Source organism: Cetorhinus maximus, chromosome 16 (genome assembly GCF_964194155.1).
Source record: "Cetorhinus maximus chromosome 16, sCetMax3.hap1.1, whole genome shotgun sequence".
Classification (NCBI taxonomy): domain Eukaryota; kingdom Metazoa; phylum Chordata; class Chondrichthyes; order Lamniformes; family Cetorhinidae; genus Cetorhinus; species Cetorhinus maximus.
In genome coordinates, this window is record NC_135894.1 from 33,588,684 (window position 1) to 33,603,739 (window position 15,056).

At 47.6% G+C, this 15,056-nt stretch overlaps 1 protein-coding gene across 1 annotated transcript in view; it reads left to right on the forward strand.

Annotated features, from left to right (window-relative positions):
• LOC144692056 (uncharacterized) overlaps positions 1–15,056 on the forward strand; it is a 46,696-nt gene that overhangs the window by 22,875 nt on the left and 8,765 nt on the right. Inside the window, exons 10-11 of the mRNA XM_078560614.1 lie at positions 7,675–8,055; positions 9,701–9,877. Coding sequence (XP_078416740.1) covers positions 7,675–8,055; positions 9,701–9,877 — 558 coding nt within the window. The remainder of the gene's footprint in view (positions 1–7,674; positions 8,056–9,700; positions 9,878–15,056) is intronic.

Here is a 15,056-nt window from a genome sequence, read left to right on the forward strand (position 1 = left end):
CCCTTGAAGGCGAGACTTCCTTCTACTTAGGAGCAGAAGTCCCACCCTTACGTCCTAAAGGTCACCCAGAGTGCTTTATGGCTGCTGGGCAGTCTTGTTTAACATTGGTCAGTTCAGGACCGACATTTCCTCCGGGGTTGGGGGTTGCAATCAGTACAGCCACCTGCTCACCCACCCACCCCTCCAAGTAAAATTCAGTCCCCTGCCTCATTTCCCTTTCAGCTGAGATCTGTATTCTGCCACTGCTGAAAGTTAAAATCAGTCAGCTTGGTTTTTCAACCTGGGGAGGTGTCCACTGAAGGGGAATCATGTAGAGCTATGAAAAATAGTAAATGCTTTGAAATTAGGCTAATCCAGAATATTGCATTAAACTGTGGGAGTAAAGTGAGAGACCTGTGTTCAAAGTAGTAATAGGTAACCTTTGGACTGATAGCAGGTGGTTCTTTAACATGCAGAAAATGGCCAACATTTGGAATGAATCTCTAGGCAGAGTGGTGGGGCCAAAAACCCTGGAGCGGAATTTTCTGTGCCCGTTGGTGCCGGGCATGCTCAGCGGCGTGAGCAGCCAATATGGCGAGAAGGCCAGAAATCGGTTTAACGACATTGTGAAACCAGTTTGTGATCGTCCTCTCAGCCCATCAATGGCTATCGATTGCTGGGAACCTCATTGTAATACATCTGCATATTATTATAAGGCCAGCCCACTGAAATCATTCCCCCCGTTGGATCGTCCGCCCTCTGTCACAACAGCATATGTGAGGCATGCACTTGGCGGGCTGCACTTTGAGGGGAACTCGGAGGTGAGTGCACAGTAACCTTGCGCAGTGCTTACCCAGGTGGCCTTTTGGCCTTCAAGGTGAGGCACATTGGTGGGGCGGGGTGAGGGGTGGGTGGGGTGCGCAAGGGCTGCCCTACAGTTAAGGTGACTTGGGGTGGAGGTAAGGGCTGCTGTGTGGTTGAAGCAACTTGGCATTGGAGCCAAGGGCTGCCCTACAGTTGAAGGTAGTGCACCATCACATGCAGGGTGGTGTGGAGAGAAGTGGCCAAGAAGGGAAACCTTGTATAAAGTGACCATTCCTCTGCAGCTGAGACAGTTCAGATGCAGCCACATTGATATGTGTGGAGTCATGTCTTTACCTTATCTGTGCACTCAAGCAACGCAAAGGCATGAAAGTGCCACCAAGTGCTGCAGAGCTTTTCACCCCTTGGGCACAGACTGCAAAGGAATAAGCATTCTAGTGAACTGCAGAATAATTGGACGACTGGGCACGTTGTACAATCTCCTTGCTAAAACTGGCCATGGAGCAGTCACTGGTGGAGGCGCTCACAGCCCCTTGCAATGTCATCATTCATGTTTGGACCAGTCTCCCCCATGGTTCAAGCTAACAGTGCAGCCTTGCAGTGTGGGTTAGGAGAATGTCTGTGCCTGAGCTGAGAGCACAGCATGCAGTCCAGTGGGCAAAGCTGCTGCCAGTTGGTCAGGTGGGGTGGGACGGAGGTGGGTGGGGCCTCGAGGAGCCATGCAGCGCATTAAACTCCGGCCATCCAAGAAGTAGTCAGCACTTTCCGGGATGTGTTAAGTGGCCTTCAGACTTAACCAAGAGAGGTTCTTAGTACACCCATGCGTGTCTCTCTCTCATCCTGCAGGAGGAGGACATCAGGATCATGGAGCCTGATGAACTAGCTGTATGCCTTGTGGCATACAGAGAGCGGAGACGACTGAGAAGAGAGTGACGGAGATGCCTGGCTGTGCAGAGGGAGGAGCAGCACCCTCAGGAAGAAGTGATGGCTGGGGCTCCCACACACGCTGCTGAAAAACTACAGTGAGCCGTCGCTGGTGCCTTGCTAGACCCAGAGTCTATAGAGGCCGCCTTCCTTTCCTGCAGATGACCGAGAATGAGTGTCCGCGAAGACTGCGCATGTCTAGGGAACTGTTTGCTCATATCTGCCAGCTACTGCAGGATTTGGCGCCAAGGGGACATGGAGGGCATCCACTGCCAGTGGCCATGAAAGTGACCGCGGTGCTCAATTTTTATGCCAGTGGCTCCTTTCAGGGCTCCACAGGTGACCTCTGGGATCTCCACCCACAAATGTATCCATGAGATCACGGTTGCTCTTCATGAGGGCACACAGCTTTGTGCATTTCGCCCGGGACCAGGAAAGCCAGGATGCAAGAGCGATTGGATTTGTCCAGATCTCGAGTTTCCCACACGTACAGGGAGCCATCAACTGCACTCACGTGGAGCTCAGATCTCCGTGGCAACAAGCGGCCAACTATGTCAACCAAAAGGGATTTCATTCGCTGAATGTGCAACTGGTGTGTGATCACCACAAACACACCCTGCAGGTCAGCACATGGTTTCCAGGGAGTGTCCACGACTCCTACATTCTCAGTCAGTCATGGATCCCTGACGTCTTCCAGGGTCCACTGAGGCTGAAGGGTTGGCTCCTTGGGGACACGGGCTACCCACAGAGGCCATGGATGATGACACCCGTGCAGCGGCCTCAGACTGCAGCAGAGCAACGGTATAATGAGGTTCATGCTGCAACTCACAACTTGATGGGGCAAACCATCGGGATGCTGAAAATGAGGTTCCGGTGCCTGGATCGGTCTGGTGAAGCTCTGGAATAAGTCCACAGAAGGTGTCACGCATCATTGTCACCTGCTGCACCTTTTACAATCTGGCGCTGCAGCAGGGAGAGGAACTGGCTGAGGGGGAGCTGGAGGTCTCCTCCAATGAGGAGGACGTCGATGGTGATGTGAGGAGGTCCTCGAAGGCGACAATGATGGCGATGAGGCCCTTGCACTGGACAGACATGACATGGGCACTCGGGAGGCCCTCATAGCTGCTAGATTTATGGAGGATGATGACAACATGCAGTGAGGAGACACCATAAGATTCTCACATTGCATTTATGAATGTTTGACTCCAACCTGGATTATGGCAGTGCACAAACCCTCTGTGATAATGCTGCTGTTATTGAGACGCAGTGGAGGCCCTAATAGTCGCTAGACTCCAGGAGGATGATGACGACCTGCGGTGAGGACACTTCATAAATCTTCACATACCCTTTGTGAATGTCTGACTCCTGTCCAGCTGAGGACAGCTCATTTGTGCTCTATGATCAGGGTTATATCACGGAGATGCAGCCATGAAACCTTCAAAGCACCTGATCCTTTGTCCGCCTTCAACACCTGAGCCCTTCAAGAGCACAGCATCACTGGTCACAGATGCTGAAGAGATGGGATCCAGCCCCACCTTAAAGGTGCTGAGGGCACACAGAGAATGGAGGAATTCTGTAATGCCTAGCCACGACATTCTGGCGGCAATGACAAGCATCATCGAGGTGCAGTCATCACTAATATATCCAGTGAGTGTGAGGCTGGACCATCACTTTGGTCTGAAGGCTGCACAAAGCACAGGGAAGAGGCCCTGGACTGAGACACCTGCCTTTATCTTGTGCAGAAAGGTTTCACATCTGAGTGACACGAACACTGCTGATCACATATTGAAGAGGATTGTCAAAGGATACAATGGGATATAGATCGGTTGGAGACTTGGACGGAGAAATGGCGGATGGAGTTTAATCCGGACAAATGCGAGGTAATGCATTTTGGAAGGTCTAATACAGGTACGAATTATACAGTAACCCTTAAGTGCATTGACGGGCCGAGGGATCTGGGTGTACAGCTCCACAGGTCACTGAAAGTGGCAATGCAGGTGGATAAGGTAGTCAGGAAGGCGTATGGCATGCTTGCCTTCATCGGCAGGGGTATGGAGTATAAAAGCTGGGAAGTCATGTCGCAGCTGTATAGAACCTTGGTTAGGCCACATTTGGAATATTGCGTGCAATTCTGGTCGCCACATTACCAGAAGGATATGGAGGCGTTGGAGAGGGTGCCGAGGAGGTTTACCAGGATGCTGCCTGGTCTGGAGGTTATTAGCTATGAGGAGAGGTTGGAGAAACTCGGATTGTTCTCACTAGAGCGACGGAGATTGAGTGGCGACTTGATAGAAGTTTACAAAATTGAGTGGCATGGGCAGAGTAGATAGTCAGAAGCTTTTTCCCAGGGTGGAAGAGTCAATTACTAGGGGACATAGATTTAAGGTGAGAGGAGAAAACTTTAGAGGGGATGTGCAGGGCAAGTTTTTTACGCAGGGGGTAATGAGTGTCTGGAATTCGCTGCCAGAGGAGGTGGTGGAAGCAGGTACGATAGTGGTGTTTAAGAGGCAGCTTGACAAATACATGATTAGGATGGGAATAGAGGGATATGGACCCCGGAAGTGCAAAATGTTTTAGTTTGACTGGCAATACGATCGGCGCAGGCTTGGAGGGCCGAAGGGCCTGTTCGTGTGCTGTACTTTTCTTTGTTCTTTGTTCAGAACAAGGAGCCATAGGCTGGGAGACATTCTTGGGAGTTTATTTGCAATAGTTAACATTGTGCAGAAGTGATTAACACCCATGCCCAGGCTGTGCAACTAATTCTCCTTAACTTTCCTAATCCTGCCTTGGTGCTCCCCGGACATCCACAGCAGAGGTGGAGGCAGTCTGCTACACCGTCTGTGGTGACCTTGACGGACATCCCCTGGATAGCCAAGACCATGAGGGCTCCGGCCTGCTTTTTGGGGCCCTGCTGTTTGGCAGTGGCACCCTCCTTGAGCTGTGAAGCTGGAGCTGCTGGGGTCACAGGAAATGCCGATTCGGATGGGCCGGATATGCCTGGAGTCACCTGGGTGGATGGCCCCGGAGGGTACACCTGCTGATCCTCCTCCTTATAGGTGCCTGAGGGCCCCTCCCCTTGTGAAGAAGGGGTAGCTGGAGTGAGATCAGGTTGCCCCGCACCCCTCTTGCATACACACTGTTGGAGGCCAAATATGGCATCAGCGATGGAATTGAGCTGTGCAGCAGTGCAGGTACGAAGCCCTGTACCAAGGTCTCCATGGCGGCCACCATCCTACCAGTGTTGACCTTGGTGCGTTGGCATGCCGATGCTATTGCCTCAGAGTGAAGGCGGACAGACTCCTCCATCGTGCCTTGCAATCGGAGGAGTGCAGCGGACATCCCTTCATGATATTCCCAAGCTTGCCTTTGCGACTCCAGCAATTATGAAATGACCAAGTCGCCGGCCAGCTGGATGGCTCTGTTTTCAAAGTCCATGAGTACCTAGATTTCAGGCATTCCTCCACCAGTCTGCGACCTCTCCCTCTTGTGTGCCAGCTTGTCCTGCATGGATAGAGATGGAGAAAGTGTAAGCAGGACACCTGCCAGGCCAGATGATAAGTTTGCTTCGAATATGTGGGTGGTGAGTGGTCCCATGGACTGGATGAGGACAATGATGGTGTGTGTGAAAGAGTGAATGGTGATGTCCCTTGAACTGGCAGTGAGTGAGGGCCCTGTGGATGCGTGATGGTTTCGTGAGTGTGTGAGTTGAGAGTGATGAGAAGAGTGACTTACTCTGGCAGAGTGAAGGAGATCATTCATCAGCTGGATTGGTGATGTTGCTGCCCATCCTGTGGCCAGAGTGGGGGCAGAGGGCATCACGATGAGCCTCCAAGGCGCTCGATGGACCTGTCATTAAACCTGGGGGCTGCGGTCTTTTTGCCTTTCGGGGTCATGTCTTCTGTGCAGCCGTTCTGGGCTGGAAGCAGAGTGCATGGCTACGCTTTAAAATATGGTGCCTGGTGTGATGAAACGGCGAGGTGGTGGCATGGTGGACGAATGAAAGCCCGCCCGCCATGGAAACAGCATGTTTCCCGGGAATGTATAATTAATGCGGTGGGTTTCGGACATTACAGCATGAGGAGTCGCCATTGCAGCTGATGGGTGAAACGTCGTTTTACCAGCCCGCTACCACACTTGGTGCAAATCTGGGATGATTCCGCCTCTGGAATCTTTTAAGGAACAATTATGTGCAGCAACAGCGAATGTAGGCATATTCTGGATGTAGGTATTAAAACAGACCAGATATGTATTAAAGTGGTCCAGATAGTGTCGTCTTCATCCATAAATATCTGTACCTCATGGTTTCATAAAAATAATTTATTATAAGGAATCAATGTTAGAAATCCGAATTTAAAACTGTAGTAAAATATGTAAATTTTAAACATTATTTTCAAATCTGAAGCATTGCTGATCTTTAACAATTAGCTTAAAACTCACAGGCCTGGATTTTTGCCCCCAGGTAAGTTGTGTCAAGCTGGGACATAGCCCGGCTCTGATTATCCAGCCCAGGAAAAAGCGGCCCAAAAGTTGGGATCTTTGCTCCGCAGGTCGGTGGGTCAGGTTGTATTAGAAGTTGGACCCACTGCCCCCAGAATGACCTGCCTCTGTGCACCTGCACTGTTTGAAAGAGTGAAAAAAACAATAAAACAAAGATCATCCCTCACCCCCACCCTGACATACTCCACATGCCCCATTCACACCAACCATGCCACCTCATGCTCTCCACCCCTCCCCTCCCCATGGACCCCTATACCTATGCCCCTGTGCCCAACCCCACGGAGCTCTATGCCAACCAATGCCCCCCACCACCCTTTAATCTTGCCCTCTCCATGCCACCTCACCTAGTATCCACCATGGGCAAACATCAGGAGCCATGCTGACATAAAATGAAGTTATGTATCTATTGATGATCTCACTATTTAAAAAAACACTCATTGATAAAAGAAACATTCAATACCTTCAAATTCTTTCAATTACTCTCTTATGAAAACAAACAGTTCGCTTATGTACTTAATTTCTTATGAGAACAAACATCTCTATTCTATAACCACTTAGACCTGTCAATCAAACTGCTCACTTAACAGGCACCACATTGTGATAATGTTAAGTTGTAAAATCAGTCATGCAACACAAATCCTATAATGATAACCCACAGGCTTATGTCAACAGAGTGAAATAGCCAGCACTGATTTTTTTTTTAAACTCCACACTTTTTTTTACTTAAAGCCTAGCAGAATTAAATCTCTTAAGAGCTTTAACAATTGCAATGAGCTTTGACAGTGCTTTGATAGCTTGACAGTTCTTTGACAGCTTATGAGTTTATGCACTTTTTACATACATTCATGTCTATTTCTAACAATCCCAACAGGCACCTGACCTCTCCCAAAGGGTACCTTACCTCTCCCACAGGGCACTTGACCTTTCCCAAAGGTGCCCTGGAACCATTTGCAAAGGGTACCCTGGCTATCCAAATGTATCTGCAAGTTTCAGACCTGCTCCTACCAGGTCTAATCTGCACACTTTGGGTTTCAAGTATCTACCTAACCAAAATCACATGAGTGAAGGCAGCTACTGACTTATATAGGCAGCTGCCTCCGGGAACCACGGATGTTCAATTTAGAACTTTCCCCCGTTCCCCACCGCCATGAAAATGGCAGAGGCTGGGTTCAGGGGTGGAACTTACAGATTTGGGCCTCTGCAGGCATACTTACACAGGCAGAGAGCCTCTCCATCTGCACAAAAATTCAGGCCACGCATTACTTTTCCTTTCACCTCCAGGAAATATAATCTGGCATTGCACAAATCAAGTATTCAAACATTTTACTCAAGTATGTTGTAGCCAGCACTTTTTGTGTAAAATGATCCTCTTGAAAAAATTGAAAATAGCTTTGTGATAATTGAGTAGACTTTCTTGCAAACTGACTATAGTTTTATCTTTTCCGATTATAGTGGCTCACTTCTTTTCCAAAGGAAGAGAGTTGGTAACCAACTTGTGTGAACTGCTAAGAAAATTACACAACGATTCCACAGAGGACAGGAGATATATCCTTGATAATGTAAGAGAAACCCTTCAGTGCTGTGTTATCCAGTGCATGCTGGACACAGCAAATCAACCTGTGGACTACAATGAAATCCAAACTCTGGACACATATGAAATGTTTCAAAAAGCTCAGCCTGGCATTCCAGAAAGTGCCATTGGAGACATCCTCCACCTTCAAGATTTACCAATACTAGATGAGTCCACCTTGCCTGAGCATTTTACAGAGAAATTCACAACAAGCATACACTGTCTGTTCTGGATTGTGAAACTGGTCTTTGTCAAGTGTATGGGTAGGTCTTTTAATTCAGATAATTCAATGCTTTGGTCCATCTGTGTGTATGCATGTGCTCAGAGATGAACTGATTTTGGATACAAAATGTAAAGATCTTAAATGTTATGAAACATGCCCCCTCATGTGACTCATTTTAATTCAAGTGTAACATTTTTATGTGATGTTTATTTGCTTTAAGAAACCTCATTCGACCGTGGATGAGATTTCCTGAAAAATGTAAAGGCCACTTGGCCTTTTCGCCTGCCCGCCAACTGTTAGGCTGGACAGGCAGCATAAATTTGAATTTAATTAATATTTTAATGGCCTTCGTAGGCCTTTTAATTTTCAGCAGGCGCGCTGCCAACTACAGCATGTGCCTGCCGAACGAAATGTCATGGGACTATGCAATGATGTCGGGATGCTCGCCCGATGTCACCGAGCATCAATTTACGCTCATCCAGGTCGTGCGCACGCCACCCAGTGAGCATAATTTTTTTCCCATAGACACAGACCCTGCTAGAACTCTATTTTAAAATAATTTCCAATAACATTATTATATCTCCTTGGCTGTGCGTGTGCGTGCGTGCATGCATAAAATGTTGATAATACAATAATAGGAAAATAACACAGACACGGAGTTTTTCCCTAATGTATTATTAATAACAGGAGATTTCATCTCGCCATACTTTATATTAATAATTGCATGATTTAACTGAAAGTATAAAATCAACAGCTGGGGGCAATGGAGACAGGAATGAGATACAAAAACATTCTATGCAGAAGATGAAAGAGGGTCTGAATAGTGTAGGGAGTAAGCTTGGCTGGTTCCTGTCATTTTTTATATGTGAGGAAACTGGCTGAATTCTCACTAAAGTGATGACAATTGAAAAGTTGGGGTCTTTGACCTCAGGGGAGTAAGCCAAGCTTGGCTTCACTGGGGGTAGGGGGTAGCCCTCAATGGGTGGTGGGGCATTAATTGCTGAAAATCGTTCAGTTGGGGAGACAGGCACTAATGAAGTCATTGAACCCAACTACTATTTTAATGGTGGTTATGGCCTTCCTGTCAAGTCAATCTAGCAGTAAGAGGAACCCAAACAGGTAGGTCTTTTTAACATATTTTAGACTTTCCTTATGGAGCCAGGAAGAACAGGAGTGGTTCTCCCAGCCCCACAATGAAAGCTTAAGCCTCTGCGTCTTCAGCCCTCCAATCTTGAGGTACTGCCAAAATCCCGTCTATGTGACTCAATCACGTGCTGCCATTGCACTCCCATCTTCTGGCTAGGATGCAGGCTGGAGACTGACCAGGGAGATGTAGGTAATACTCAGGAGAAATATTCCCAGGCTTCATGCTGCCAACGCCTACATGGTTTTTTATGAGTCTCGGTCTTGCACACACCAGTCTTGCCCCGGTTTAAAATAATTGTTTAACAATCTAGGAACTCATCATATCCTTGGTTGTGTGCAGAAAATGGGAACGATTATCTTTGTGCCCAGTAGTATAGAACCAGACACCCAGGAATGTTATGACCACCCCAAGCTGTAATTTCCTCCTATATTCCATCAGCATTGCAAACTCGTTAATTGAAATCATTACCATTTCTAACTACATAACACATTTTGCAAAGTCTTCAGTTCCACATGCAGCATGTATTTTTGTTTCACAGATGGAACACTTGGAAATTGTGCAAGAGAGAAAAGGTTGGAGGAATCCATTAGTACTCTGTACTTTAAAAGCTATCAACACCACATAGAACATGAAAAGGAACTTGGTGCATTAAGAAGCGAGCAACAGGAATTAAGGAAAACAAGAAAGCCAACTCATAAAAACATGGATTGCAGAGGTAAATATTGGTTTCCTGCTTAAAGTTTTATTTGATGGCTTAGCTTTGGTTAAATATATTTTTTGGAAGGAACTGTTTAGGAAGAGGCTTTAGGAGTGTTGCGTTTATCATCACTGTGACAAAAACAAAGCAGTTTTTACTTGATAATTTAGCCTGGTAATGGTCCCCTTACCTCAGTGAAAAGTTCCAGGAGCCCTAATCTTCTGCTTGGCTGTTATGCCAGTGGAAGTGTGGCATGGCAGGACTTATTCTTGACATTATGATTCACTGCTCACTCAATTGCGAAGCCAGATTGTCCGCTGCATTTTCCAGATGAGCTCCCCTTACTTGTGCTCAGGTGTGTGCCTAGAGGGTTGGTGTGGCTGGTCCTGGCATTTTGCATTGGTGTTGCATGACAGAAAAGTTCTGTGCTACCTGTTTAAGTTTAATTTTTTTTTTAGTTATGGAAAACTGTACTCATATCTGCGCAATAGCTCACACACTCCAGGGATGTACGGACACTTCGCATCTAGGATATCTAGAGAGGTGGTCAAACTGCAGCTGAAGGGACTTGAGGAAGGAAGGGAATGGGTGACCACCAGGCAGTCCAAGAGAAACAGGCAGGTAGTTCAGGAGTCCCCTGGGGTTCCGCTCACAAATTGGTATTCCATTTTGGAGGCTGATGAGGGCACTGGTTCCTCCAGGGAGTACAGACAGAGCCAAGCTTCTGACACTACAAGCAACCTGTCTGTACAGGAGAGGAGGAAGAGCAATAGTAATAGGGGATTCTATAGTCAGGGGAACAGATAGGCGCTGCTGTGGCCATCAACGTGACTCCAGGATGGTGTGTTGCCTCCCAGGGTCTGGGATGTCACTGAATGGCTGCAGGGCATCCTGAAGGGGAGGCTGATAAGGCAGAGGTCATGGTACATGTTGGTACCAAAAACATGGTAGAAAGAGGGATGAGGTCTTGCATCAAGAATTCAGGGAGTTAGACAGTCGACTGAAAAGCAGGACCTATTGGGTTGTAATCTCTGGATTACTCCCAGTGCCATGTGCTATTCAGCACATAAATAGGGGAATAGTGCAGATGAATACGTGGCTTAAGAGTTGGTACAGGAAGGAGGGTTTTAGATTCCTGGATCATTTCTGAGGAAGGTGGGACCTGTACAAGCTGGACGGTCTACATCTGAACCAGAGCGGGACTAACATCCTTGTGGGTGGGTTTGCTAGTGCTTTTGGGAGGAGTTTAAACTAATTCAGCAGGGGGAGGGGACACAGATGTTAGCAGAATAGGAATGCATCATAATACGGTAAAACAATCAAGTCAGAGGGAGTACAGCTGCATTAAGTTTCAGGGGAGTAAGACAAGGCTGGATGGCCTCTACTTTAATGCCAGGAGTATTACAGGTAAAATGGATGAGTTAAGGGTGAGGATTGACACGTGGAATTGTGATATAGTAGCTATCTCAGAGACATGGTTGAGGGAGGGGCAGGATTGGCTGCTCAACATTCCGGGATATAGAATCTTCAGGTGAGACAGGGGAGGGGGTCAAAGAGGAGGAGGCATTGCATTATTAGTTAAGGAGTCAGTTACTGCAGTAAGGGGAGATGATATCTTGGAGGGGGCATTGAATGAAGCTTTGTGGGTAGAGCTTAGGAATGAAAAAGGGGCAGCCACATTGTTAGGTGTTCATTATAGACCCCCAGATAGTCAGTGGGAAATTGAGGAGCAAATATGTGCACAATTTACAGAGGTGTGTAAAAACAATAATAATAGGGTAATTATATTAGGTGATTTCAACTTTCCCAACATTAATTGGGATAGACATAGTGTTGAGGGCTTGGATGGAATGGATTTCTTGAAATGTGTACAGGAGAACTTTTTAGATCAATATGTAGAGGGTCCAACAAGGGACGGTGCATTGCTGGACCTAATTCTGGGGAATGAAGCCAGACAGGTGGCTGAGGTGGTGGTGGGCGAGCATTTTAGCGATAGCGACCACAGAATGGTACAGTTTAAGCTTACTATGGACAAAGAAATAGACAAGTTGCAAAAAAATGTTTTGGTTTGGGAGAGAGTGGATTTTAGGAAAAAAAGGCAGGATCTGGCCAAGGTAGACTGGGAACAGTTACTTGTGGGGAAATCTACAGAGGAGCAGTGGGCGGTGTTCAAAAAGGAAATGGGGAGGGTACAGGCTCAACATGTTCCCTCTAGGGTGATAGGAAGGAGGAACAAGCCCAGAGAACCATGGATGACCAGGGGTATTCAGGATACGAAGAGAAGGAAAAGAGGGGTACAAGGGGAGCAAATCAGCAGAGGCATTAGTGGAGTGCAGAATGTGCAGGGTGGAGCTTAAGAAAGCAATTAGGAGAGCAAAGAGGGTGTATCAGAAAGCTCTGGCTGGTAAAAGTAGGGAAAATCCCAAGATATTCTATAAGTATATCAATGGGAAGAGGATAACCAGGGAAAGAGTAGGGCCCATTAGCAACCAAGGGGGCAACCTATGGGTGGAGCCAGAGGACATCAATAGAGTGTTGAATGAATATTTCACATCTGTCTTCACCCAAGAGAATGAGGATGAAGGTATCGAACTCGGGGAGAGAGACTGCGAGGTTCTTGAGCAAATTGATATAGGGAGTGACAAGGTATTGGAGGTGTTGGCAGGCTTAAAAGTGGACAAATCTCCAGGTCCGGATGATTTGTGTCCCAGACTGCTGAGAGAGGCAAGGTAGGAGATCGCAGGGACTCTGACCCAAATTTTTAATTCCTCTCTAGCCACGGGGGAGGTGCCAGAGGACTGGAGAACAGCTAATGTGGTTCCGCTATTTAAGAAGGTTTGTAGAGATAAGCCAGGGAACTACAGGCAAGTGGGTCTCATGTCAGTGATAGGGAAACTATTGGAGAAAATTCTGAAGGAGAGAATCTATCTCCACTTGGAGAGGCAAGGTTTGATTAGGAATAGTCAGCATGGCTTTGCCAAAGAAAGGTCATGCCTAACAAATTTGATTGAATTTTTTGAGGAGGTGACCAGGTGTGTAGATGAGGGTCGTGCAGTTATGTAGTTTATATGGATTCCAGCAAAGCCTTTGACAAGGTCCCACATGGGAGGCTTATAAAGAAGGCAAATGCACATGGGATACAGGGTAATTTGATAAGGTGGATTCAAAATTGGCTTAGTTGTAGAAGGCAGAGAGTGATGACAGAAGGGTGCTTTAGTCCTGGGTCCCCTATTATTCTTCATTTATATAAACGACATAGATGACTATGCGGGGGGTAGGATTAGTAAGTTTGCGGATGACACAAAGATTGGCCGGGTGGTTAACAGTGAGGTTGAGTGTCTTGGGCTACAGGAAGATTTAGACGGGATGGTCAAATCGGCAGATAAGTGGCAGATGGAATTTAACCCTGAAAAGTGTGAGGTGATACACTTTGGAAAGAGTAATTTGACACGGAAGTATCCAATGAATGGCATGACACTAGGAAGTTCTGAGGAACAAAGGGACCTTGGCATGAGTGTCCATAGATCTCTAAAGGTAGAGGAGCATGTTAGTGGGGTGGTGAAAAAGGCATTTGGGACACTTGCCTTTATCAATCGAGGCATAGATTACAAAAGTAGGGAGGTCATGTTGGAGTTGTATAGAACCTTGGTGAGGCCACAGCTGGAGTACTGTGTGCAGTTCTGGTCGCCACATTATAGGAAGGATGTGATTGCACTGGAGGAGATTCACCAGGATGTTGCCTGGTGAAACATTTAAGTTATGAAGAGAGGTGGGATAGATTTGTGTTGTTTTCGTTGGAGCAGAGAAGACTGAGGGGTGACCTGATCGAGGTGTACAAGATTATGAGGGGCATGGACAGAGTGGATAGGGAGCAGCTGTTCCCCTTAGTTGAAGGGTCAGTCACGAGGGGACACAAGTTCAAGGTGAGGGGCAGGAGGTTTAGGGGGGGATGTGAGGAAAAACTCTTTTGCCCAGAGGATGGTGACGGTCTGGAATGCGCTGCCTGGGTGGGTGGTGGAGGCGGGTTGCCTCACATCCTTTAAAAAGTACCTGGATGAGCACTTGGCACGTCATAACATTCAAGGCTATGGGCCAAGTGCTGGTAAATGGGATTAGGTAGGTAGGTCAGGTGTTTCTCACGTGTCGGTGCAGACTCGATGGGCTGAAGGGCCTCTTCTGCACTGTGTGATTCTGTGATTTTTACAGCAGAAACTGGAAGAAATCTGTTAGGTGCTTCAGATGGACAATGTTTAATGCAGGCGATGGGGTCGCATCCACCAGCTGGACAGCCAGCAAGAGCTCCATGTTGCCCCTTTTGAGGAGACCATGCTAGTATTAAGTGCCTCTCAGGCACTTAGTAGGCCAGCATGGTCCTTCTCCAGGATCAAGGACCCAGTGGGGGTGGTGGTGCGGGTGAGGGGAGTGGAAATCTTGCCCCCAGGAGCTACCGGTCAATCAGAGCATGGCAGCTATCAGTTGCAGGCAGCACCAGTGGGAGTGGTGGCAGCTGCTAAGAGTGTACACAGGAGGAGACCTAGGATTGCTGAGCAACCCAGGCCACAGGGGAGTGAGGGCTGGATGGAGGCCATGGGTCGGAGGTTAGGGGCCCGTGGGAGTGGGAGGGGCTTTGGCAGCAAGAGGAGGGCTGTCAGCGGGCCCCACTGACTTTCCTGACGCCAGGTCCATTAGTTACGCACTGAATGGCTTTGAACAAGGGAACCCCCCTCCCCCCACCCCTGTGAGCCCACAAGCAACCCCAACAAGGCTTGCTTTTTGGGCTTCCCATGTGGTGACTCTCCTGCCCTTAAGCGGGCACTAATTTGCTTCAATTGGCGTTGGGCTGGGAAGGCTGTCCGAGTCCAGACTTAATCTGGGCAGACACAGGGAGGCAGCGGGGTCCCCATCCAAAACACTCCCACCTGATTGTGACCCCCGCCTCTAATGTGCCTTGGGGAAGTAAATCCTGCCCTATGAGTCTAAATCTTCAGAAGAACAGAGATATGTGGGACCTACACAACATAAAAGTAAACTTCGATAAACTATTGATCCCCTGTGCATTCCTCACATTGAAGTCAAGGAATACCTGCTTCATAATAATAAAAATGTTAATGCTATGCAGGGGATAATAACTCAATGTTTGCAATAATTGAATAAACCAAATTCCATTTTAATAAGGTGATATTCTGTGATTGTTATT